We start from the raw sequence: 25,459 nt of genomic DNA on the forward strand, positions 1-25,459 counted from the left end.
CTTCCATCATCTCCCACTTTTGGGATGGTCATGTCTGTGACATTCTCCCCCCCACCCCCGAAAATCAGCAATTGGTCATGTGTCTGTTAATGACGGCCAGGCTTGGGGACTTAGAAGGAGTGAGACCACAGGCCAAGCAGGAGGAATGTGTGAGTTCCTGTAATCCTGGCAATCCCAGCCCCAGTATAAATTTATTGACTAACTAGTAAGAGCCACACTTGAAAGTGTAGAGAATCTGGGGTCTCATCAATTCCAAATAAGAGTTCCAAGAAGTGAAAAGTAGTGAATATATTCTTTTTGGATAGATACACAAGAACTAGAGTCTGGTTCTCCTGGACTTAGCAGCAATGGGTACTCCCAACCTAACCTGCCATGCCTCTTAATGTTACCATACCAACCCTCCATCTCCTCAAATTGGGTCCAGCTTCCTGCTCCTGAAAAGATAATTAGCTGGCATGTTAGTATCAAGAACTCCATCTAATCTCTCTCTCTCTCTCTCTCTCTCTCTCTCCTTCTACACTTCCCTTTCAACCTGCCAACCCTCATCAGTAGAAAGATGGCAGAAGAACTTGTCTTTCTGTCCTCAAATCCTCAGTATTCATTTTGGATGTGAACTTCACAGCAGCATGTGTGGAACAATGTATAATTTTTAGCTTAGTAGACAGCAAAAAATATAATATATATAATATATTTATATAATTATGTTTAAATACTTACAAAGAATTAATAACTAACCTTGTCATTACTAAGGGAGACTACACAAAAGGAAGGGAGCCAGTTTAGAGCAGATGAGCCCTGAAAGATGGCAATCCATTCACAATGGGTGTTAACAGAGTGTCCCTGGCAACTTCTAGTATTTTGGTATTGGTTGACAAGCTGGGTGGGGTTGAATAGTTGGCAGGGTACAGAGTGGGGAGCAGGGCAGGAGGTGAGGATGGGGTTGAATAGAATATAAATGGGGGAGGAGGGTCCTTGTATATCTATCATATTTCTCCTTCCACTTTTAGTCAACTGTCCCTTTGAAGAAACTTTTGCCTATGACTCTCCCCTACTTGGGCTACTTGATGCAATAGTTGGTACCTACAAATACCCTCCTGCATTCTACAAGATTCTCATGCTCTTCCTTTATCTCATGATCTTTCTTCTTGGTTCACCTTTTGTGTCCTTTTGTGGAGGCCTCTCTTTCTTACTGCCGCCAGGGCGGTAGAAGGAGGGGCTTGGTTCCAGAGTTACTGATTTTCTTCAGCCTTGGGGTCCCGGCAGGTGCATTCATCCAGGTCACAGTCAGCAGCAAATGGAATGACCTAGTGGAAATTAAAGAGAAGTTGAAATAACCCATTTTCGTGCCAAGCTTCATACTTTTCAATCGGCTTTTGCTTTTCTCACTTGGTCCCAGAGGAAGTATGGGATTACTGTTAATATCACAGAACTGAAATTAACACTCTAGTCCTTTCACTTACACATCATATCTCTTTGGGCAAGGTAAATCTTCCCTGCTTCACTTTTATGTGTGTCGAAGGACAACAGTAACCACTCCAGGGGGTGTTAGTGTGATTTAAATAAAATGATGGATACAAAACACACATTGCCAGGCACCTAACACCTGTTACTACTGCTGCTAATATTAAAACTAATGCCAAAAACTTCTGATAATGTTTTCGTTGCTATTACTTTCTTCACAAAATCCCTGTGAATTAAGCAAGATGAATGTTAGCATTCTCTTTTTATAGGGAAGGCCAAGAGAGGTTGGTTACTTAACTCAATGTCATGACACTACCATCCAGAAAACTAAGGCTCTACACCCTAGTTCTATGACTTCTACTTCTTAGTAATCTTGGAGCCATAAGATCATCTTTGCTGTCTTCATGAGCATGAGATTCTGGCCACTTTGAACCCAGGATATACTCTGGCTTGGTGAAACAATGCATCTCTCTACCCATTGTGTCTGGATTGCCTTCCTGCTATGTAATTATCTCTACTCCATGCCAAAATCATCCAGCAAAAGGTGCTCTCTACCTGCCTGCATTGCTGCCAACATACTTTCCGAGTGTATGCAGTTAGCTTCAGAGAAAATTGGACATCTTGGGACACATGATATAAAAAGTGGCAAGAATTCTAACCTTTGGGCATGGACAATCAAGTGATGTAAAGATAGATGGGCATACCATTTAATAATCCAAGTACACTGAAGAGACGTAGGGATAAAAGGAATTAAGAAAAAGACTACTGCTCAGGATATGGTCTAGGGAGTTCTCCAAGTAGCTTGTGGTGGCCATGTAACATACACTAGAAATATGGTTATACTATACTATATAGGAGTATTAATTTAATTACAAAGATTAATAATTGGATATCACTTCTTTGGTAATCTTACCAACGGGGGTAGAGGCCATAATTCCCCGCCAACAGAGGTATATCCTAGACAATTATAAGCAGATGTGAGTCTTTGAGTAGCAAAAGCCATGGCTTTTCTGAAGGAGTTCCTTAGAGAACTAGCGTTTTATAACCACCTCACCTAAAATCACTGCCTTTAATCCTGCCACCATATAAGTTTAAACGTTTGTTCATTATAATTCCCTTCTTGAATGTTGAATAAACACCAATTATGAAGGAGAATCAACCCAAAGCCCCTGTGTGTACTTCTGGAGATCCTGCCTGCCTGTCACCTGCAGGTAGGATTGCTTACCTTCTTAGAGGACAGAGTGGAAGAGCAGCAGTCCCCCCCATCATAGTGGCAGTAGGCCCGGTTGTTGATGGTATCACACCACCCATCTGCTTGGAAAGGCTGGTGAAGGCATGAGACCGTCAGTGTCTAAGAACAGTTCTACTGGGCTTTGCCCAACTCTCCCACCTATCCTCACCCCACCATAATCCGTGGAACTCCAGGGGTATTCTGGGAGAGCACCTGAGGGGCAGGATACAAACTGACCTAACATTCTCAAGAAGCTGAAAAGTCTCGAGACCATTAGACCCAAGGATTTGTCAAATTTCACTTGCAACAACTCTGCTTCTGACCAACTCTAGGATCCAGAATGGTTCACTTAAACTCCTTGGCCAATTTGTTCACCTTGTAATAATAGGTCTTTAAGTCATGTAGATTACAAAATATTCTCACACATTCAAACCCTGTTCATCATCATGAAAAGCCTGTGGAGCCAGCAAGGTTGGCTTTACAGTTCCCGTTTGATCAGTGAGGAAATGAGAGATGCATAGAGATGACAAAAATTGCCCTGCTTTGCATAGCTAGGGTCAAGCAGAGTGTGGGATTAAAGTCATGTGTCTTGACTTTCTGCTCCTTCTCCCAGTTTAAGAACCATAACTACCACCCCTTTGCTGCCACTTGTGTTTAGAGACCTTGGTGGTCCTGAGGTGCTGTGAAGACTCAAATGATGTCTGTCTAAAATGCAGGGGTCCTAGGGCTTGGAACCCCAGTGCTAGAACATAAATAGTCTCACATGTACAGCCACCTAAAGCTCAGCAGCTAGACATAGGGGTAGAGGAGAGAAAGCAAAAGTGTTTCCATTCATTCCTGTTACTGCTGCAAGTTAACAGAAACCAAAATGGGAAAGGGGACCAGGCCAAACCAGAGTTAATGGAGTGTTTCTCCCCAAAAGGGAATGTATGATAAGAACAGCAACAAGCGGTTAAAATAAAAGCTCCGAAGCCCAATGCATTGTTTCCCTAGAACCACTCCTGGAGAAAAACAGTGTCCCACAGCATCCTGGAGGGCATACCAGCCAACCCACCTACTCAATCGCATTGGCTGCTTCCCATCCTGAGTGGATGCCCAATTGCGAAGCCTCAGGAAACATCTTGTGGTCAAACTCTTTGTACCACAAGACAGTTGGTAGACTTTTGAGTTCTTAGGTCGCCTTCCAGTTTACATGTTTAAATCACTTTCTCTTCCCCCACCCTCCTTAAATATCAAATAGATGGACTGTTCCCTATTTCACTGTGCTTTGATGAGATAGATCACAAAACTAAAAAAAAAAAAAGGCCATTAAATAATTTTCAGCAATTGAATTACATCAGAACGAGCTCATCCAAATTATTACTTCAATGTTTTGATTTATTCTATGGGGTCCTGAGGTCATTTGAACATCATTCCAGATGTATACCAGTTTGCCAATCACTGAAAAGTTGGTACTTGTGGGGTGGAACTCAACAGCTGTTGCACAGCTGTACAGCGAAGTCAGTTGAGAGCAGGAAGTAAAAATGAATTCTGTTTTCAACAAGGGCCTCACTGGGATAGAAGACAAAGATTTTGAGACGAGCATTTGTCTTTAACACTGAAGCCAGTTACTCTGGCTCTGCAGAACTTGGGATAACTATACAATCAGAACTTGGGTCTATAATTGCAGCCCTATAAAATACAGCTAGCTGCATCCTTAACACCTGTAAATGCTCTTGGGTCCTTCCAGGAGGACAAGATATATCTACTGAGATTCCCCCAGAGTTTCCTTTTTCTTTTTCAAGTGTTTGGAGTGTATTTTCCTCATCTAACACTGCATCTGCTACTTTTTCTCCAGCCATGACTGACTCATTGGCAAAACTTAATCTGTTCCTTCTTTATTTTTCATGTTATTGTCTATAAAAATCCAAAGATCACCCAAAATACTTTTTTTTTTACATATAAAAGTACAGTCTTCAGTATGGAGAATTAAAGGGAGATCTTTCTTTTTGTAAGAACAACTTAAACATTAGAATGAATTAATAAAGGATCCAGGGGGATCCTCCTTCCCAAAATCTTCCCCAAGGATGGCTTCTCTTCTTAGGAACGCTAGGGAAGATAGGTTGAAAAGAGCAGAAATAGGTCTCGGTGACCTTCTCTACCTGCTGATGGAATGTTCATTGCTATCGCCCAAACATGATTTCTAGAAACTGCTTCTTTTCTGCTCTAAAGGGGTCATCTGAGAAGAAAAATGAATTTATGAAAAGGAGCAGAAAATCATAGAAAATGTTGGCAAGACCCAAGTATTTAATTTACTATATACCTATTAGAATTAATTGTTCTTCCCTTAACCTGCCAAAAACAATGACTCCACCCTAAACAAACAGAGTCTCCTATAGCAACATGTGCTTGGGAAGCTTGACGGCTTGAGTCCAACATTACAATGGAAAAAATAGGAAGGGAAAAATGACTAATCGATCCAAAGTTTTTAAAGTATCTGAAGACTGGATGTAGATTAGATCAAAATCTCAATAATGGAAAGGTGTCAAGCTTGGGACATCACTACTTGTCGCAGGAAACTTACCCCAAGGAAGGGCACAAGGCTTGGCTTCTCTGCACAATGTGTGCATAGTTGAATCGTCACTACCCATACATGCACCTCATTTTTCCAGTAACATCAGAAAAAAAAGTGCTTCACATGATGTGAATTTTTCAAATACCTGAAGACTATTTCTTCAGGAGACACTTTTTCATTTTAACCATCTTAGCAAAAGAAAAAAAAGTTATAAAATTCCTTTTATCATGCCTTTTAATAACTTTAATAGAATACAAAGTCATCCACATGAACATTTTTCATTTTCATTTATAGGAAGACACACACACACACACACACACACACACACACACACACACACTTCATGAGTTCTTGGAATTATACCTGAAGTAAGTACCTAGATCTGAGAAAGAGGTTGAAATGCTCTTATGCTCCAGGAGCTAGATGATACCTATGGTCAGCTAGTTGTGCTCCAGACAGATGAGGTGGTCATATAAATGGCTGTGTGTGAGTGATGAAATATAAAGAGGAAGGGCTATCAGTTTCTATGACTATGGTAACTGTACAACTTTGGAAACTTCTCAAAAGTAAAGATAATTCTTTCTATTATGTCATCTACATTCTTTATGTTGTATTATTTTCTGTTTAAGGTTGTTCTGGAAAGTTAGGCATGGGGGCGGTGGCCCTATCTGTTGTCTATGGATGTAGTCATTCATTCATTCATTCATTTATTCATTCATCATCCTTTACTCCATACTTCTATGTGCCAGGCATTGTTAAGGGGATACAAAGATAAATAAAACATGGTTTTGACCCTTGAGAGAACCCACTGCAAACAATTGTAGCTTATGATGATGAGTGTAGCACAGGGGTGTGGACAGGAGGGAAGTACCTAATCCAGATTTGGGTGGTAGGGATCCGTAAGAATTTTCAGGGGCTGGCTCTGCTACATCTAGCCTCTGTGGAGGAGAGGTTAGGGCTGGATGATTCGGAGGGGAAGCCTAAGCAAACTGTGGAGGGAAAAAAGAAGGAGAAAATAGAGAGACCGGCAATCTCAGACAGCCTCTCATAGGGTGGGCCCTCAGTACAGGAAAGGTTCCATGAACATTGACTGGTTGGCTGATAATACCTCTATTACTTGAATGTCATTAAGAGCATTTTCTTCTACAGCTTGCTGCATGGCCACAGTGATGTTTTAGAAAGGTTAGCTTTGAACTTTAGATGTTCTCCTCTGCTGATCTACAGGCTGGGATCTCAGCCAAAAGTGACTATATCCCTATAGGTAAGGCATGAGACAGAATCCTGATTTGTCGTCTTTTTTTTTTAATGTTTGCTTATTTATTTTGAGAGAGAGAGAGTAAGCATAAACAGGGGACAGAAGGATGGGCAGAGAGGAAGAGAGGGAGAGAGAATCCCAAGCTGGCTCCATGTTGTCAGTGCAAAGCCCAATGTGGAGCTCGAATTTACGAACCATGAGATCATGACCCAAGCTGAAACCAAGAGTTGGATATCTAGCTGACTGCACCAACCAAGTACCCCTTGATTTACCATCTTGAGGAGTATTTCAGACCAGGAGAAGATGCTAATCACATTTACGCCTAATGCCTAACACTATTTTCTTTCTCCCACATCATTTCCCACCCAAACCCTTTAGTAATGTGAAGGACAAATCAGGCCCATGTCTGTTTCTTCATATTGATGAGGTTGCCTCAGGCCCCAAAGAAGCCCTTCTCCAGGGAGGCCATGATGCCATGCTGGATGGAGTCCCTGCAGTAGATGTATGCTCTGGTAAATACGGACAAGAATGTGTGCTAACTTTCTCTTTTATCTCTGGCTTTCCAATGATTCTCCAACTTGATTCTCATTCTTCTTTCATCCCAAAGAACTGCCTGCTATATCCATATGGACTGGGCTTCATTGCAAGGCCACTTTTAGAATTTCACAGGCAAATGTTTCGGAGTCTGTGTCTCCCTCTCTCTCTGACCCTCCCCTGCTCACACTGTCTCTCTCTCTCTCTCCTAGAAATAAATTAAAAAAAAAAAAAAAGAATTTCACAGGCAAAACCTGTGAGGCCTTTGAGACCCCTGGAGGAACCCTGGTGACGAGAACATGACTTGCTTTTTGTTACGCTTTTAAAGGCTCACAGAAACATGAAGTTCTAAGGTTGGATGGAGCCTTGAAGACTATTTAGTACAAAACTCTTATATTACAAATGATGAAATGTCTGGTTTGTCAGGCTAGCGGGTGGCAATTCTGCGAATGAGGAGGACTCTCTGGATTCTTGATCTGGTATTCCTTCTGCTGTACCATGCTACCTCTATCTGATGATTTCATTGATCTTTTAATTTATGGGGAATGCCAGGTAATTTAATTCCTCTGGTACCTCTATAAGCTAAGGCTTAGGTACAGCATTAACAATGAAGTGAACCCAACAATCTAATAGAGAAACAAAAAAGGGCTGTGTGTGTGTGATATATATATATATATAGCTTATCCCAAATAAGCTACCTGGCACTATCATTCCTTCTGGCCATGGGGCTTGGTCAGTGCATATTTCCCTAGAGGCTGAATTCCCCAGGAGGAAGCAGTAACTCTGTTTCCATCCCATCAGCAGATGCCTGCAACCCAGAAACATTTATTTCTGGGTCCCAGAATGCTAAAGCCAGATACTTTTCTGCTCGTTGCAGTCATCTGACAGAAAGAGGAAATGGAGCTGTTCCCCTCCTCCAGTGTTCACCCCTTGGGGTGGGAGGGTGCCAATGATCTCACATTTGTGGGTTTGCCACAATCTTCTTGGAAAATGTAACATTAAAATAGATACCCTGAGATGGATTCTGCAGGAAGAGTTTCCTACATATAACCTCCTCTAGAAAAGTTCCTCTGGCTTCCTGGACCCAGAGAGTTCTCCCTACCTGTGCATTACTATGGTATATTTTATCCATATATGTATGTACTGTATAAGACTCCACACTCTGAATAGACTATTGAGGACTCAGAGTCTAACCATCTTCAGAGTATCAGCAGCTAGTTCAGTGCCTAATGCCACAGTAGCTTCTCAAGGAATGAATAAGGGGTACCTGGGTGGCTCAGTTGGTTAAGCATCTGACTTCACCTCAGGTCATGATCTCAAGTTTGTGGGTTTGAGCCTTGCACTGGGCTCTGTGCTGACTACTCAGAGCCTGAACCCTGCTTCAGATGCTGTGTCTCCCTCTCTCTCTCTACCCCTACCCTGCTTGCTCTCTGTCTCTCTCAAAAAAACAAACATTAAAAATGTTTTAATGAATAAATATGGGGGTGGCTAACTTTATTTCCTTAGCATACTCTGTGACCAGATATCTCTTTTTCATTCTTCCTCTCCTACTAGGTACAGAGCATTAGTATACACTTATTTAAGAGTGGAAAGAGACAGTGGAATATAACATCTAAAAGTTCTCCTTCTATAAACTATCTAAAAAGGTTGGATAAAATTTAAGAATATTCTCTCAATTCCAGAGCTGGGATAATAAGAAGAGAAACTACCAGGGGCCAAAAACAAAAATGAAGCTGAAAACCCAGAACAGTAAGATGGTAGTGAAAGCATGGCTGCCTTAGGAATGTTTGCAAATGTCTGTAATCAAGTGGTTATGTTTTAACAGCTGATTGGGGGTAGGGACCCAAGTCCTGGGCCTGTGCAAGGTGGCGAACTCGTAAGTGACACTATCAATATTTTAATAAGAAGACTGTGTTTGTGAGGACTGATATAGAATGACACAGTCATACGGCAATGCCATCTAAAGGAACTTGGCTGGGATGCCTGGGTGGCTTAGTCGGTTGAGCATCCGACTTTCGCTTAGGTCATGATCTCGCGGTTCGTGGGTTCGAGCCCTGCGTCGGGCTCTGTGCTGACTGCCAGCTCAGAGCCTGGAGCCTGTTTCAGAGTCTGTGACTCCCTCTCTCTCTGACCCTCCCCTGCTCACACTGTCTCTCTCTCTCTCTCTCCTAGAAATAAATAAAAATTTTAAAACATTAAAAATAAATAAATAAAAATAAAGGAACTTGGCTCACTTGGAACTGGGAGATTGGTTTGTGCCTACCAGCCCTGAAGACCAGAGGATGCAAATCCAAGCCTCAGCAGAGCCACCAAATACCAAGATATTAAGGACCTGCAGAGATACAGGGTAACAGTTGAAATTGCAAATGGTACTTCCTTGAAAGCCATGAGTCTACTCCACAAACAATAGATGAGCAAGATGTAATTGAAAGAGAAGCAATGGAGACATGCAATCTGTTGGATGGGCAGAGGGAAGCACCCCATTTGGTGGCCCTGAGCGAGATCAGGAGTTGGGGTGTAACCCTATGGTCTACTGTGCTTTACAGGTCAAGGTAAGCTCACACAGCTTCTGCATTGGGCTTCAAACCCCAGCCTGTGCAATCCACCAGACTCTCAAAAAAAAGAAAAAACAAATGTACCACTTTATAGGGTCCGAAAGAGATACCAATTACAATCAGTTTATCTATATCTGACACCACGACCAAAGCACGGTCTCGGAATAGAAATAATCAGATGGTACAGAACCCCTATTCTTCCGAGAGAAATAGTTGGGATGAGTTGAAATGTAAAGAAGGAAAGCAAACAAAATAAGGTCAAATGACTTCCTTTTCCTGTAAGATTTTCATCTGCTTCAAGGTACACGGAGCTTAATACCTCCTGCTCTGGAAAATGATGAGGCTGTAGAGTGTGGAATAGAGTGTGGAATATGGTGTTAGATAAACCTGTGCCGAGATCCCAGCTCTGCTTCTTACCACCTTGTAGATATGAGCAAATTCCTGGGCTTCTTTAAGCAGCAGTGTCCTCATTTGTGAGTGAGAATAACACCTCCCTCATAGACTGTTGTAAGGAGTAAATGAGCCAATGGAGGTGGAACACTCAGCACAGTACCCGGTACACAGTAAATACTCAAGGAATCCTGGTTTTATGAAGGCGGCAGGAACACTACCATTGCTTTCTACCACTGTGGGTTGCTGTCTGGGTTCCCTCCACAGAGACTCTGGTCAGAAAATCTTCGAGATTCTACCAGCAATTCTTTAGAGTCAAAGCCATGGATGCTCTCATGTTCGTGCCTCCTGCCCCATTCACTTTCACCACAAATGCACCATCTGAGTCATGAAGGAGTCAGGTGACAAGGGAAATAGGTCTGGAAATTGTAAAAGCAGAGTGGGAGAGGCCGGACTGGCTTCTGGAAAGTAAGGCTCTCCTCAAAACCATAGTGGTGACCTGAGTATCTTAGCCTCTGAAAAACCCCAAACCATCACAGACACCTCTTCCCTGACGTGCACCACAGGAAAACAGGAAAGTGAGAAGACTCTCTGTGACTTACTTTCCAGCCAAAAATAACCTCCTAGCAGCCCCTTTCATTTCGCTGCAAATAAAGACCTGGTGGTGCAGACTCTTCGACCTCACTTACAAACATACGCCAGCCCACTTCCCTGCTGGCCTTCCCTCTGGGCCCAATGGAGCCGGATGCTTCTCAGTCACCCCCAGGTGGGAGTAGGGGTGAGGGTAGGAGCCCCAGATGGTGAAGCTGAGGCACTCAGGTCTAGTCTGCCTGTATCTGTGCCAGAAAAACGTTGGCTCGAAATTAGAACTCTATTTCCCAAGAGATAGAGACCAAAGAGAACATTCCTCCCTGGGTCCTCATCATGCTGTTGTGGGGACTCAAAAACCAAATGATACAGCCCTCCTGATATGTGTGGCCTGCCCCTCTATTGAGAAATGCCACAGCAGTGAGCCATTGCTACCGATGGATGTATGTCCTGGGAGGCCTCACCCAGGCTAAGAAGCCCTATGCCTTCAGCCCTTACCTCCAGCTACCTTCTACCAAACTGCATGAGACCAGGCCACCATCCTTATTATTCCTTGTTCACGTCTCCATAATCACTCACAAGGTCACTGCTGGGCCACAGCTGGCCTCCATGTCCTTAACAAAGAACCCCTCAAACCTTTCTTCTCCTCCAACAGTCTGACTCCCGTCCTCCATGCTCGCCCTTGGCCGTGGAGCAGCTGTCGCCCAGCAGTCGGCTGGTCCAGATTTTATGCCAGTGACTCCCAATCCGATGTTGCCGCCCTCTCTGCTTCTCGAACCACACCGCAACGCTTCTTAAGAGGCTGTCCGGTGACAGACAGCGGCAGTTCTCCCGGAGTCCTGACGGAGCAAAGTCTGTGCTTGGGCTCCCGGCAAGAACCAGTAACGACATACCATCAGACCTCATTCGCCTCTCCACTGCCAGACTGGTGGGCCTGCTGACTGTGGTGATTTTGTTTTCTTGTTTGGACGGCGGCTGGGAGAGGCGGTGACGGCAGAGGTGGCCTGCAAGGTCTCCTGACACGGTCTCGCTGCACGGAATTTGGCTTTCTTCTCCAAGAGAGGGATGGATCCGCAATTGTTTGTTCAGGGGAATTTCCTGCCTCCCGTCCTGCTAATTGGAGCCAGCCTACTGTGTTTCAAAGTCAATGATAGAAACTTTGAACACAAGATTGGACTCTGTAAGGCCATGGGGGCAGGGACACTTCCATTCATGCTTCCTTCCATGAGCAGTAGACCCCCACAGCAGCACAATGGCCAACACAGCACACAGGATTCTTAATGTGAGACTCACGGATCCCCTCCAGAAGAGTCTTTCTAAACTAACAAGGCAGAATATTTTTCTGCTTTCCACTCCTCCTGCCCTTCCTCCAAGATAAGGTGCCTTTCCTCTATGTCGTTCCCTCGCCTCCCCAGGTGTCTGTTCTCACAATCAGTTAGGCTCTCTAACACATCACCCGAAAATAGCTCAGCATGACCTTCCGGGTAAGGATTCACTGACAGTAGACCCTTACAGAACCAAATTTGAAGATTCAGAAGAATGAAACTGGGAGCAGAAATTCAGGCCACTGCAGCCACTGTGCTGAGCAGGAAGGACCTGCCTAGCCCACGTCACCATGGCTGGTGGCCACTCACACAGCCCCTCCTCTCTTGGTTCTCCACCAGCTGTTGTGCTGGGATCACACCCCACATGAGGGGGACCGCCAGCCCTACGTGCTCTGCTCAAGAGCTCACATAGCTCTGGGAGGCAGAGGAGGCAGAAGCATGAGGAGATGGGCTGGGTTGAACAGAGGTGGCTGACCAGCAGCCCGCAGAAAGGGCTGGAAAGGCACCTGGAGGAACACCTTGGGGTAGATTGCTGGGGTCCTGCTCTGACTGTGAGCCTCCACTTCCCTCTGTCCCTGTCTTCTGATTCCTCGAGCAGCCTGCAGTTCATGGGAGGTTGAGGCCGGCCTGGAATGGCGATGGACCCGCCACGCGTGCTCGCCCCGCGGCGCCCGGCCACACGCACGCCCATGCCAGGCAGCTTGGCATTTCTTGGCTCCCTGGCCTTGCCTGTGCAAGATGACTGGGAATGCAGACTGTGGGAGGAAATGACAATATTCATTGTTTGGATTAAATATTTTTCTTGGCCCTCCTGCTGTTTGCTGAGCGTCTTATTTTTTTTCTTCCCCCATTCTCTCTCATTCCTTCCCTCTACCCTCCCTCCCTCCATCTCTCCTATTCTCTCTCTCTCTCTCTCACTCTCTCCTCAGTAACCAAGCACATTGGGAGAAATTTTGAGGAGAAAGCATACACTACTGGGGTGGAAAGAGCTGTTTAAAGAAATCAAAGCAGTTGACAAAACCTTTTGCCCATTCTGATACCATGCCCAGCTCTTCACAAAGATGGTGCACTTGGGAGTACATCTAAAGCTACGTTATTCTGAGCGTTCACAAGTGCTCATGGGGTCTAACTCACAGTACTTGTTCTCTCTCATTCTCACTTTCCTTCATATATGTGTATATACACATTATTTTGTACATGTCATATAGACAGAAAACACATATATTACAGACACATACATACACACATATACATAAGTATTGTATGTATGATATACACAGTATTCATATATAAGATATATGTGTCATAATAATATATAGCATGCATATTATTGATATATAATGTTAAAATATGTTTTTATTATATATATTTATTATATATAAAATTAATATATATAATTAATATAAAATGTTTTTTATTATACATATATAATTAATATATGTACACACACACACACACATACACAGACATATATAATTTCTCTGAAAGTTCCTGGCATTAGGAATGTACCTGAAAGCAAAAATATTTTCACAAACTACAAGCCATCATATAGAAGCCAGATACAATTTTTATCTTATATATGGAATTTTTTGTGATAAGTGTGCAACAAGGATGGTATGCAGGACCTTACTGAACCCTCACCATCGCTGTGTGAGGTAGGCATGTTATTATCATGCCTATTTTACCAATTAAAACACCAAGAACTAGAGCCATTAAGGAACCTGTCTGGAGAAAAGAGGCACAGCCACTGTCCGATGCCAGGGCCCGTGCTATAATCAGCCTGACATATCCATGCTGCCTTCAGTACTGTTATCAAATAATAATGATACGCCACACTCCACTTCTCAGTAATGCACCTAATCCAATCTCTCACCACAACTATGAGCATGCAAAGCCACTCTCTGAGGAAAAGTCAGTGCTATAGAAATCCATGAAAAATGTATCATGCAGGGTATTTATGTTCAAAACATATACTATGAGCCAGGCATGAGGCTGAACTCTTGTATATTGAATCAGTACATAATTATGTGTGTCTTCTAGGTATAAGGAACACAGTATGTTTTGTTTATGACAAAGTCTGCATTAAAGAAACTTTGCTATCATCAGCACTGAATAAGGCAGAATCTGAACAGAATCTGAGAAAATAGGAAAGAAATCATGGGCCAATGGAAGATTACTTCCCCACACAATTAAGAGCACCAATAAGAGCTATAAGGTTCAGAATAGGAAAGGGTCTGCAACATTTCAGAAAGGCCTTATGGAGCACATAGGATTACATTTCGCCTTTGAGTGTGGATGGGATTTGGGCAGAGAAGTTGGGAGAAAAATCACAGCAGGAGGGCAAATATAAGCCAAGATTTCAGATTAAAAAGAAAATGGTATATCTATGGTTTTCTGCCTCAAGTATTAATGGCCCACATTAGGAGCTAGGTCAAAATCTCCACTCAGAGGAATCTAGCTGCTCCTTATCCTGAAGACAATAGAGAGCACTGGAAGTTTTGCTTTGTTTTGTCTTCTTTGTGTTTTGTTTTGAACAGAAGAACACGATAAAAGTTATGTTTCAAAGATTGGATCTGGGGACACTATGGGAAATATTCCGGACAGAAGTTACAGGATTCAGAGCAGGTAGAAGTCAACCTCAAACAGATATGAACTGAAGAGAATAGAACTGGCTGGTTGTAACATGGAACAGAACAACAACCACAACCACAACAACCAGACAGGAAAGGTACAGCAAAGGAAAATGCCAGCGTTTGGCAAATGCCATATTTGGGTAGGAGACCAAATGCACATGAAGGTGTTTTTGTGTGTGTGTGTGTGACATTTTAACTTTCAAACCATGCTAAATTTTTCTCAAAAAATTTGCTCATTACGGGTGAGCACCTGGGTGGCTTAGTCAGTTAAGCATCTGACTTCGGCTCAGGTCAGGATCTCGCAGGCTGTGAGTTCAAGCTCCACATTGGGCTCTGTGCTGACAGATCAGAGCCTGGAGCCTGCTTTGGATTCTGTGTCTCCTTCTCTCTCTGCTCCTGCCCTGCTCATGCTCTGTCTCTGTCTCTCAAAAATAAATAAACATTAAGATTTTTTTAAATTTGCTTATTTAAAAAAAAGCTAGAAAGAATCCTTACTAAATCTAAGGACTCAGTCTTGAGAAATAGAGCCTAAGCAAGCGGCAAACCCTGTCCTAGCTCAGAGTGAGAAGGTCTACACATCTTCTTTTTCCATATAAACACAGACCTAGAGGGTCTCAGCCCATTTTCTCTCCTGCCCGAGTTCTCCCAGGCTTTCTCCACAACTTCGACAGGACTGTTTTATCATCCTCTGTAAAACCGAGGTCCAGCTGAGTTGAGGAATAGCAGATGGGAGGTGTTATATTTATTCTAGAATATTTTCCTGCCAATAGTCTTGTTTCTTTTAGCCCTGGTCTAATGTTTAGTTCCTGTGTCTACAAACAACTCAGTTTGTGTGGCTGGTTATTGTGGTTCTCAAGTTCAACCTAGCTCGTCAATCTGACAGTTCTGTTCTCTGTTAATTGGTGGATGCACCCAGTCTCCCTCTCACCCATGTGGAACCTATTCTGTGCACAAGTGTCTTATTTACAAACCTTTACCTAGGGGACACTTGTCTGTGTATCTTATTCACTCTTTCACTGATCGGCTGCATCTGTCTCAAACATGTTCCCCACTCGCATGTCCCTGGTGTCTGATCCTCATTCAGCAGAGTTCACTGGCACTCCACCCCATCCTCTTTAGCTTAAAGCCTGCAAAGCCTGGGGAGGTGTCCCAACAGGTGGCCAGCACCCTGTGTTCATCTCTCAGTTGAGTGTTCTACAAGCCTTGTGTCCCTAATTTATGTGTTGTTTGTTTGTTTTCAATCTTCCTACCAGTTAAGAACAGGGACTCTGGAATCACACTGCCTGGGTTGGTGTATTTATCCCACATTTGCTACCTTTGGAGCTTTGGAGAGGTAACTGAATTCTCAGCCCCTTCATCAGTAAAATAGGAATAATAATAAGGGCAATAATTCCTTAGTATGCACCTGGCATATAATAAATACTCAGTAATGTTATTAAATATATCATTGCAACCAGGAGCTATTTCATGTCTATTTGCTTCCTGAGTGCAACGAGCCTGGATATTCGGGGTATTGATGGTTTCCAGTCTGTGACAGTAGCCCCTCCCCCAAAGGTGGCTAAACCTGGTTAGTCATTCTCCTCTCTCTTAATTATGACCTGTAATCCCAGGGATCTTACATTTACTTCGCCCAAGTATGGGAATAGGATAACTGTGAACAATATGGCCATAAGGAAGAAAACTACAGAAGCCAAGTTATCTGATACTAATCCTCTCTCTTATGTTCTGTTGTAGAGGGTTGAGGTACAGCAGCAATGATGTGTCAAAGTCTGTTTTTAGTTCCTGGTCTCTTTTTTCCCCATCATCCCCACATCCATGCTGGACCCTGCTCTTTCTGACAACTCCCTTGCCCAAGGTGTCCATGCCTACCAAAGTGTCTGCATAGTCCTCTACCTCTCTGGAAAGCAGCTGACATATTAAGGAGCCAATGATAAATATGTATCTGCCACCAGATAAAATAGAAATTATTGAGGCAGAAATGACTTTAATTTTGGACATTTGAGACTTTGTGAGTCATATGTGGGAGAGCAATATTTGAGGGATAAATAGAAGCATGTTCAGCATCCCTAAAACTATACAGTGCAGGTAGCCACCTATTAAAGAAAACTGGGAAACTTCATTCTGTGTATCGGAACGTCTTCTACTTAGGTGAAGTGAGCATGAGTGATGCTGTTAGGGGCTGAACTGCATTCCTCCAAAATGTGTATGTGAAGCTCAACTCTCAACATGATGGTATCTGGAGGTGAGGCTCTAACAGGTCATTAGGTTTAGATGATATCATGATGGGATCTTAAAGAAGACATACCAGTGCTTCCTCTCTCTCTGTACCTTGTGAAGACGTAGCAAGAAAGCAGCCATCGGCATACCAAGCCCTCACCTTGAATCAGCCAGCACCTTGATCTGGGACTTCCTAGCCCTCCAGAACTATAGGAAATAAGTTTCTGGTTTTGAAGTCCCCCAGCCTGTGGTCTTTGGTTGCAGCAGCCCAAGCAAAAACATGCCTTAGTTAGTGAATTTATTAATTTAGCTATTTTTACTGATCTATCAACACAAAGAATTTTCAGAGATCCTGTCTGATAAAAGGGAGCACAAAAACAAGGTAAGAGAGGACAGGCAGGAAACAGCTCTCTGGAGGGAGCCCAAAGAAGTAAAAAGGTCACTGGCTTCTGCTATTCAGTTACTAGGCAACCTGGATGGGTCTGGCCAACGGGCTGGGCACACGGGGCATGGACGCAGGACAGGTGAGTATGGCCAACAAACTGGGCAGGCTCCAGGTACTTGTGACTCAGCTGCCGCGTCATTGGGGTCATAAGTGGTTCCAAGGTCAGAGACCGTTCCCAGAAACCTAACAGCATAGCAGACATGCACCACCAAGTTTAATATTTCTCACATTAGAAAGACTTCAGTTGAATCTAATCTCATTTTTAATTAGTCCTCACATCGCCTGGTGAGACAGATTAATATGATTATCCATATTCCACTGATGGGGAAAATGAGACAAAGGGCCATGCCCCAAGGTCACTTGGGGAATGAGCAATAGAGGTGAAAATTAAACTTAAGCATTTTAAACTTTCAAACCAGCACACAAGGGAGAGGACATTGGGGACATGGCTTTCATCTCCATTTGTTCGGGATCTTGCACATCTGGATAATGCATATTCAACTTACTACTTGGTTTCTCTAATTAAAAAATAAAATACTAATTCCAGTTCTGCACCCCACCATTCCACATTAAATGCACAGAGAATTTACCAAATAATATATCCAGGAGCAGCCAAAGAAGATAATTAAATGAGCATTACTTAACCACATGTGAATATTTGTTGACTATTTATGGAATGTTTAATGGTAAACTATAGTGTGTGTGGGGGGGGTGGGATAAGGGTGGATATAAACAAAGAGGAATTAAATGTGCCCCTTGCCCTCCCAAATGTGGTTTCACTGGATATTCAAAATAGGTACACCAACAAAAACACAAATAGCACACACCTCCAACCACATAGGCAAGGACCATGGTAGACATTCAAGCATTATATGTTGGGAAACTGTTAGTTGAGCTTTCCTCAGAGCAAACCGAGATATCAGTGTGAGAGGTGAGCCCACAAATAAGCATGCACCCCCTCTTCCAACCAAATTAAGTTCTTCAACTCCTCTCTTGTATTCACATCCAACACCCAAATGTTTGCCATTCTGCTGCAGAAACAGTTCTGTATTCAGCCCCTTTCCTTTCTTTTCTTTCTACTTTCTCAGTTCAGCGAGGAGGCTATTACATTAGCTCAGGTTAGAGGTGATAAGGTTCTGACTTCCAGGGTCAAAAGTTTTTGTCATCATGACTTTCTTCCTAAAGTATATGTCCTATCATCTTTTCTCTGTAACAGAGAGATTTCATATTCACCTAATATCTGTATAGTCCCCTGTGTTTCCCTGACCCCTCTGAGGTGGGCTTAAGGCCACATGACCATGTACTGGGACATGGAAAGGCAAGCAGAAATGATGTATTACTTCGGGGCCGAGGGGCTCAAGAGTTGCTGGCCCATCTTGTTTCTTTTCCATCCCTTTGGAGGCAACCGTGGAGACCACATTTTGAGAGAACAGAGGAATAAGAAGAGATGAGTGGGTGCTTTAAATATTTACACCTTTAGAGATTTAAGACTTAATCTTGGACAAAGAACAAATCAAGGAGTGGATCTTTAGACCATTTGTTAAGGCTTTTAACTGAACTAAAGTATCCCACCTAGCAGATCCTTACATCTTAAAAAAAATGCCTCATAGAAAAGAGACTAAGGACTTTGTCCCAGAGAAGCCTCTGAAGCTTAGAACACCTTTAATTAAATCTACAGAAAGAGGCACATCTGGAAAAGACTTGTGGAAGTAGATGTTGGTATATGAATTTAACTAAAATTAAAGGTATACAAAAACAATAAAGTCTGTGAGTTGAATTGCCAAAAGTACCATTGGCTTGGATTAAAAGAGACTTACAGTTGGAGAACACAAAAAGATTTTTGGGTCTCCCATATTCTACTACAATGAAGCAGGCAGAGAGAGCTACTTAAGCTTCCAGTCAAGGGATGTTCCTCAATGCTCCCTTTTGTGGGCCAAGAGGATAATGGAAAAGGAAGGACTCTCAAGTCAGCAGAGCCAAGAGCCATGAAGAACTCCCTGGGAGCTATACCCAAGGAGTAATCAAATGCTACTGAATAGGACACTCCCTATTCTTAGAGAAGGGATTTTTACACCTTTTCTCAGAGGGATTTCAGAATTGTTGTGGGCCAGTGACTGTATTGTGCCTTTCATTATTCTCCCTGAAAGGGGATGTTCACTGCGTAGGTGTAGGTGTCTTGTCTCTGCCCCACTTTGTCCATCAGGTGTGTGGAAGGCAGAGAACTTGAACACCGGGCTCTAGATTAAGAGAAGCACATTGTAACCTGCTAGTAAATCATAATCTTCTAGATTTCAAGCCCGATGCTGTGACAGGGGAAGACTTTTGGAGCATCTTGGGATCAGGTAGAATGAATTTGAACATAACAAATGTTTGATGGACTGGCAGATGATATCATACATCCACTGTTCCCTCCACTTTCTTCCTTTGCCATGACTTCACTATCAACAGAGTATAATTCTCCTTCCCACTAATTCTGGACCTAGCCATGGGGCTTGTCTTGACCAATGGAATGTGAGTGTGTGTCATATACATGCTATGTTTACCAGAGGTTTTGAATGTGCTGGCAGGCCTCTGCTGGTCCTCTTGTGCCCAGGCTACCCACCAAGAGCCAAACAGAGCCTGTGTAGTAGCTGCTGATCTTGAAACCTTGAAGACTGTGTCCCCGAGGGACAGACACATGGAGTATATCTGGACCCAACACACAACCTAAAGCAGAACCACTTCAGTCACCCTGCAGATACACGAGTGAGAAATAAATTTTGTTATTAAAAGACACTGATGTTTGGTGATTATTTGTTATACAGCATTCTTAAGGACAACTTTGATAACTGCATTGTACCATTCCCTTTCATATCTTTGCCTTTCCATGTTTTTGTTCATCCTTCTAAAAGTTACCCCTCTAGAAGATCTCCATGTGACTGGGACAGCTATTTGCTTTGTTCTCTGTCCCCCGTGTGATTTTGTTCATAACTTTGTGTTATTACTCATTGGGTAGCACTTGATTTTTCATGTCTATAGCATAGACTATGTTATGAACTTAACTTATTCACTTCTGTAACTCAGCACATACTGGGCACTCAGAAATATTATTTTAAGGGAAGAAATGAAGAAATGGGTATGAAGCAGTGGTCCTAGTTTAGTGCCCGGGGTCTAAGTCTGGAAAGGAGGCTATGACTCTTCTGCAAATCCTAGCCATTGGGGGGAGCAGCAAGCTTTTAGATTGGGAAATGGCATGAGGATCACACAGGAAAGCTGGATGGGTTTGTTTTTTCATGTGTTGGAATTTGGAGTCCTAGATTCTGTAGCTAAGCTTGGAGAGGTGGGAAGATGCTTCCCATGCATGAAGTATTGTACATTCCTGGGTTAGAACATGTTTTCTTTGGGGGTTGCTGTGGTTTCTTTCTCTTTTTCTCTTTTCTTTTCTTTTCCTTCCCTCCCTCCCCCCAGCTTTGGAAGCATCTAACGTTTGGAATAACAATAATAACAACAAAAATATGAGGTTGGCCCAGTATGAATCAGGAGAGAATTTGTACATGCCGTGGGTGCAGGGGGAAGGAGAAGGAGGTGGAAAGTGGAGGGAGGGGAGAAGGAAGGACGCACACAGTCGCCAGGAGCTTCACAGAAGAAAATGCCATGCCTGACACGTGGCTGGCACAGATGGCAGAAACATCTGTTCTCGATGAGGGTTCCCGGTGTGTGCCGCTATGTGTGCACGTGTGTGTGCACGTGCGTGTGTAAGGAAACACCCAGGCTGTGTGCTTCAGGAAGTCTGCTCGTGGCTCCAGTCTCACTGAGTCTGAAATGCTGCCCTCAGTGGTGGCCTCTTACCGTGGGTCAGATCTGCAGCCAACTCATTCTCGCGAAGTATGTTGCAGGCTAGAACGGGCTGCGGAAAACAAACCCAATAAAAGCCACAAGGGCCTCCTGACCCATTTGAATTTTTCTCCTGCCAAGTTCTCATTACTGATCTTAAATAGGAAGGAAAACAATGTATAAGGCTGAAGAGGCTATGGAGACTCTCTGGGGGTTGGGGGGAAGGGCTCACTCAGGATCACTGGGCTGATCATTGGTGCTGAGATGAGAAAGAGGTAGTAAGTCTGTTTTCAAAGTAGGTATATGGTTTTCTTTTGCACACACAACCCCCCCCCCTTTTTTAGTTTGGTTAAACATTCAAAGACTCATTTTCTCCCTTATTCTTGTTGCTCTGTTCAATGAAATAGAGGAAAAAGAAGATGAAGGTGTTGCATCCTTCAGGGACAGTGGCATCCTCTGAAGGGGGGGTGGCGTCTCTAAGATGCTGGGCTGGATCTGGTGCATTGCTGGTGAGCCTCCGATAGGGGCTGCTGTTAGCCCCTTACACAAGGTTCTGATGCCCACTTTGGGTGCCTACACTAGGAAAGGTAGATCCAAAGAGACACATAATCTAGCTCAAACCTGTAGACCTGATTCCTGAAAGGGATGAGACTGAATCGAAAGGAGAGAAGCAGAGACTCTGTTTCTCCTTTGTTCTTTGCTGCTACGTTACATGCACACCCGCGAGCAGACATTCAGCTCCCTCACTCCGGGGCTCTGGCACTATGTGAGGCATGTGTCCCCGACAGTGTCGCCATGCCTTGGCCTGGCCTGGCTTCTTACACAGGGATAATAACAGCAATGATAATCCTCTACTCATATGTGGCACGTAGTGTCCGCAAATGCTTTCACAAACATCATCTCCTTTGAGAGCCAAAAGAACTTCGTAAATCAACCTAAGGAAGATACTGTTTTCCCCTACAGGTTAAATGACTTCGACTGAGGTCACACAACCAAAGAGAAGAAAGGTAATAGGAGGAACCAAGGTTTCTCTCCCCAGTGCACAAACAGCCCTCAAAAAGCTGCAGGGATCCTAGGAAACCAAATTTCATCCATCCTCAAAGTCAGGACAGGGCCATGCTGACTGTAGACCTAACACCAAAAAGCGCTCAGGAGAAATGGATTCATAAAGGAATTAAAAACTCAGAGTCTCTTGGCAACCTTATTACTCTTCACAAGTTAGCAAAATTTTCCTTTTCCTCAAAGTATTCAAGATGCTTAAGGTTGTTAAGCCACTGTTAGTCCTCTCCCAAATGTGTGGCTGCCCTTAACTTCCTACCTCATGTAACCGTGCACAAGGTATTAATTGAGCATTTACCATGTACCAGACATTGTACCATTTTATTAAGGACTAGATATAACAATGAACAAAATAAATAAAAAGTCCTGCCCTGTGAAGCTCAAATCCCAGCGGGGGAGAAATAGACATTAAATACAACAAATAAGTAATTATTTCATAAATTAGTAAGTCTTATAAAAAAAGAACAGTGTAAAGGAAGCAGGAGTGTTCTGTGTTGGGGGATGGGCAGAGAGTGAGGGAGTCAGGATAATTGTGATTTTCAATCAAATGGTCAGAGAGGGAACATCTGGAGGGTTGTGTAAGCCATTGTAATGACTTTGACTTTTACTCTGAGTGAAAGGAGCATGGTTAGAAGGCTTTAGGAGGGGACCACATAGCTTTACTGTAGATTTGAACAGCACCCTTTGGCTGCTGAGCTGGGAATGGACCATGGGGTGGTCGTGTGACCAGCCAGGAGGCTGTTGTGCCAACGCCAACAGCGGATGATGACAGCTCAAACCAGGGTAGCAGCAGCTGGGACAGTGAAAAGTGGATGGATTGTGGATACATTTTAATGGCTATTGGAATTCCCTGGTGCACTGGATATGGAGGGTGAGAGAAAGAAAGGAATGAAGACGGCACCAAGGATTTTGTCCTGAGCAACCCGAAGTATGATGCTGCCATCAACTGAGCTGGGAAAGTCTGAACAGAGAAATGAGAAACCGTTGTATATGGAATCCCTGGATTCTTGAATTCCACCTGCTACTCTATAAACTCTGTCTTTAGTCATTGTTACTGCCTTCTCATTTGCCTCATAACCAACGCCATTTGTAAGCCCTTCTATCCTCTCTTTACCCTGGGTCTCCAGACTGTCAGCCAGATTATTCCCCATGGCCAATAAATATATTCAAGTCTTGTCCACATCAAAAATCTTTCCATGGGCACCGTTTTGCACTTACATCGATGCCCATCACACTTCTTCGACTGGCCAACTTTTGGAAACAATAATTTTTATTTGCTGCACCAACTTTCTTATCTGTTTCTCAACTCATTGCCCTCTTCCCTACCCCACTGCTACCTTTGTGTCAGGGATTTCAGTGAGTGCTTAAATCACAAAGTGTCTCTTGATACTACTCAACTGGTTGTCTACTCTGTAGCAGTTAACACTATTCACCATCTCTTTCCCCGGAAGTCTCTTCTTTCACAGTTTTCCTGGACCACTCTCTCCTTCATTTCCTTCTACCTTTCCAGTCTCTCCCTATCTCCTTGACTAGCTTACTTCCTCTGTTCTTTATATCACTTGCCTCCTGGCAGGCCTTTTTCTTTCTTGTCCCCATTCAAATGCCTTGCATGACCTCATCCACTTGCTACCTTCAACCATCATCCTTACTTTCCTCGTTCCTCAACCTAAGTCACCAAGAATGTGTGTCTGAACTTCTAGTTCCAATTACACTGAACTCACCCAGTCTAAAGCCAAGCCCATCATCTCCTTCTATAAGCCTACTTTCTTTTCTTTACAGAGGTTAATGGCACTCACTAAGCATCCAAGCACTAGTGAGTTGGATTCAGAACCTCATCTTCCCTATAGAATGTGATTCTAGAATCAGTTTGATATCTCAAAAGGAAACCCCTCAATGGTTGCTTCTTTCTATCTCTACTCCCAGGGGCCAAGTCTGGGCTCTCATCCCCTCTCATAAAATATAGACATCATTTCCTAACCATTCTACTGATCACCTGTCTCTTCTCCATGGGCTTCATCTACAACAGTGGATCACATCTAATCTTACTGTTTCCAGTAAAAAAAAAAAAAAAAAGTGAGGCTCCTCAATGACACCAGAATAAAGCTCATATCCCAAGCATGGCAGCATTCAAGCCTCTTGAATCTAGCCCGAGCCTCTCTAGCCTCACCTATAGTCTTCATATAGCCCGTTCTCTGGTGGTTCTCCAGGAATTCTATGAGTTTTCAAACCCCTGTGCCTTGTGTTAATACTACCCTCCCTGCCCACAGAACTTTCCTTTATCTCCAACTAATTAAATTATTATATCCCTCAAGACCCCACAGGAATGCCATTTTGCTATAAAATCGTTCCCAAATTTAATGGCCCACCTACCTCCCACCTGCTCCGTAAGCAAATACAACCACATACTTTTCACTGTTCCCACAGCACATTGTACATGCCTCTCCCCCACATCAGACTGGGGGTTCCCAGGGCACAGGAACCTTGTCTCCTTCACATCCCTAGAGTCTCACACTATGCACACGCACTAAAGGTCTACCCCATGAATTAGTCCTTCTTAATCTAAAATTTACACTTTCAGGAGTTTGCTACCTTTGAAGAGATTTCTGCTTGGCTTTAGGCTGAAATAAGAAGTGAGAAAAGATAATGGAGGGGAAAAAATACCAAAATAAGGTATGTGGTCTCTGCCAGGTACATCTTTCTCCTTCCACAGGGGCAAAACTCTGCTGAAGGAACTGGTAGTAACAGTGCGCGGCTCACTGAGCATGTACTATACCCCAGGCTCAGTGCTGGTAAAAATAGGAATTGAATTTGTTTCTATATCAGTTCCCTCTACACACCCCACTCAAATGTCCATAAAGGAATAAAAAAAAGGTATGAAATCACAAAGGAAAAGAGAATATGAGAAAGAATGACAGCCAATAGAGAATTCAACATTTAGGATGGTGGTAAATGGAGGGACGAGCAGGAACTGATACCACGAATTTGAGAAAACAGAAACCTAAATGTCTGAAATGCCACAGAACCCCAGAAAAGCTCAGGAATTAGAGGTGTCAGGTGTCCCTACAGGCAGCAATATGGGTGTGTGCATGTGTAGGGGTGTGTGTGTGTGTGTGTGTGTGTGTGTGTGTGTGTGTGTGTGATGGTCTCAGAGAGCTCAAATCCCATTTTCCATATTAGGAATGCAGTTAATAATGTCCTAATTGAAAAAAGAAAATCAAGACTAGCAGAAGAATTATTAAATAGGTATGTGTGTAGATGTATAAACAGATGTTTATAGATGTAATTTCCAGAAGAAATAAAAGAAGTGAAACAGAAGAAGGAAAGAAGACCTGAAAGGATCACCTTTGCTCAGGGAGCCTGAGGTCAGATGGTCAGGCACTGCTCATCTTCCAAATAAAC

General features: G+C 43.3%; 1 protein-coding gene across 2 annotated transcripts in view; it reads right to left on the reverse strand.

The window, feature by feature from the left end:
• Window positions 1–672: 672 nt before the first annotated feature.
• The window catches only part of PAPPA2 (pappalysin 2), a 268,752-nt gene continuing 243,965 nt past the window's right edge, over window positions 673–25,459 (reverse strand). For both annotated transcript variants that reach the window (XM_077763320.1, XM_077763319.1), the window contains 2 exons: window positions 2,687–2,785; window positions 673–1,304 (listed from right to left, as the gene is read on the reverse strand). In XM_077763320.1, coding sequence (XP_077619446.1) covers window positions 1,230–1,304; window positions 2,687–2,785 — 174 coding nt within the window. In that variant the 3' untranslated portion in view covers window positions 673–1,229. The remainder of the gene's footprint in view (window positions 1,305–2,686; window positions 2,786–25,459) is intronic.

Source organism: Crocuta crocuta, unplaced genomic scaffold (genome assembly GCF_008692635.1).
Source record: "Crocuta crocuta isolate KB4526 unplaced genomic scaffold, BGI_CrCroc_1.0 scaffold3, whole genome shotgun sequence".
In the NCBI taxonomy this organism is placed as follows: domain Eukaryota; kingdom Metazoa; phylum Chordata; class Mammalia; order Carnivora; family Hyaenidae; genus Crocuta; species Crocuta crocuta.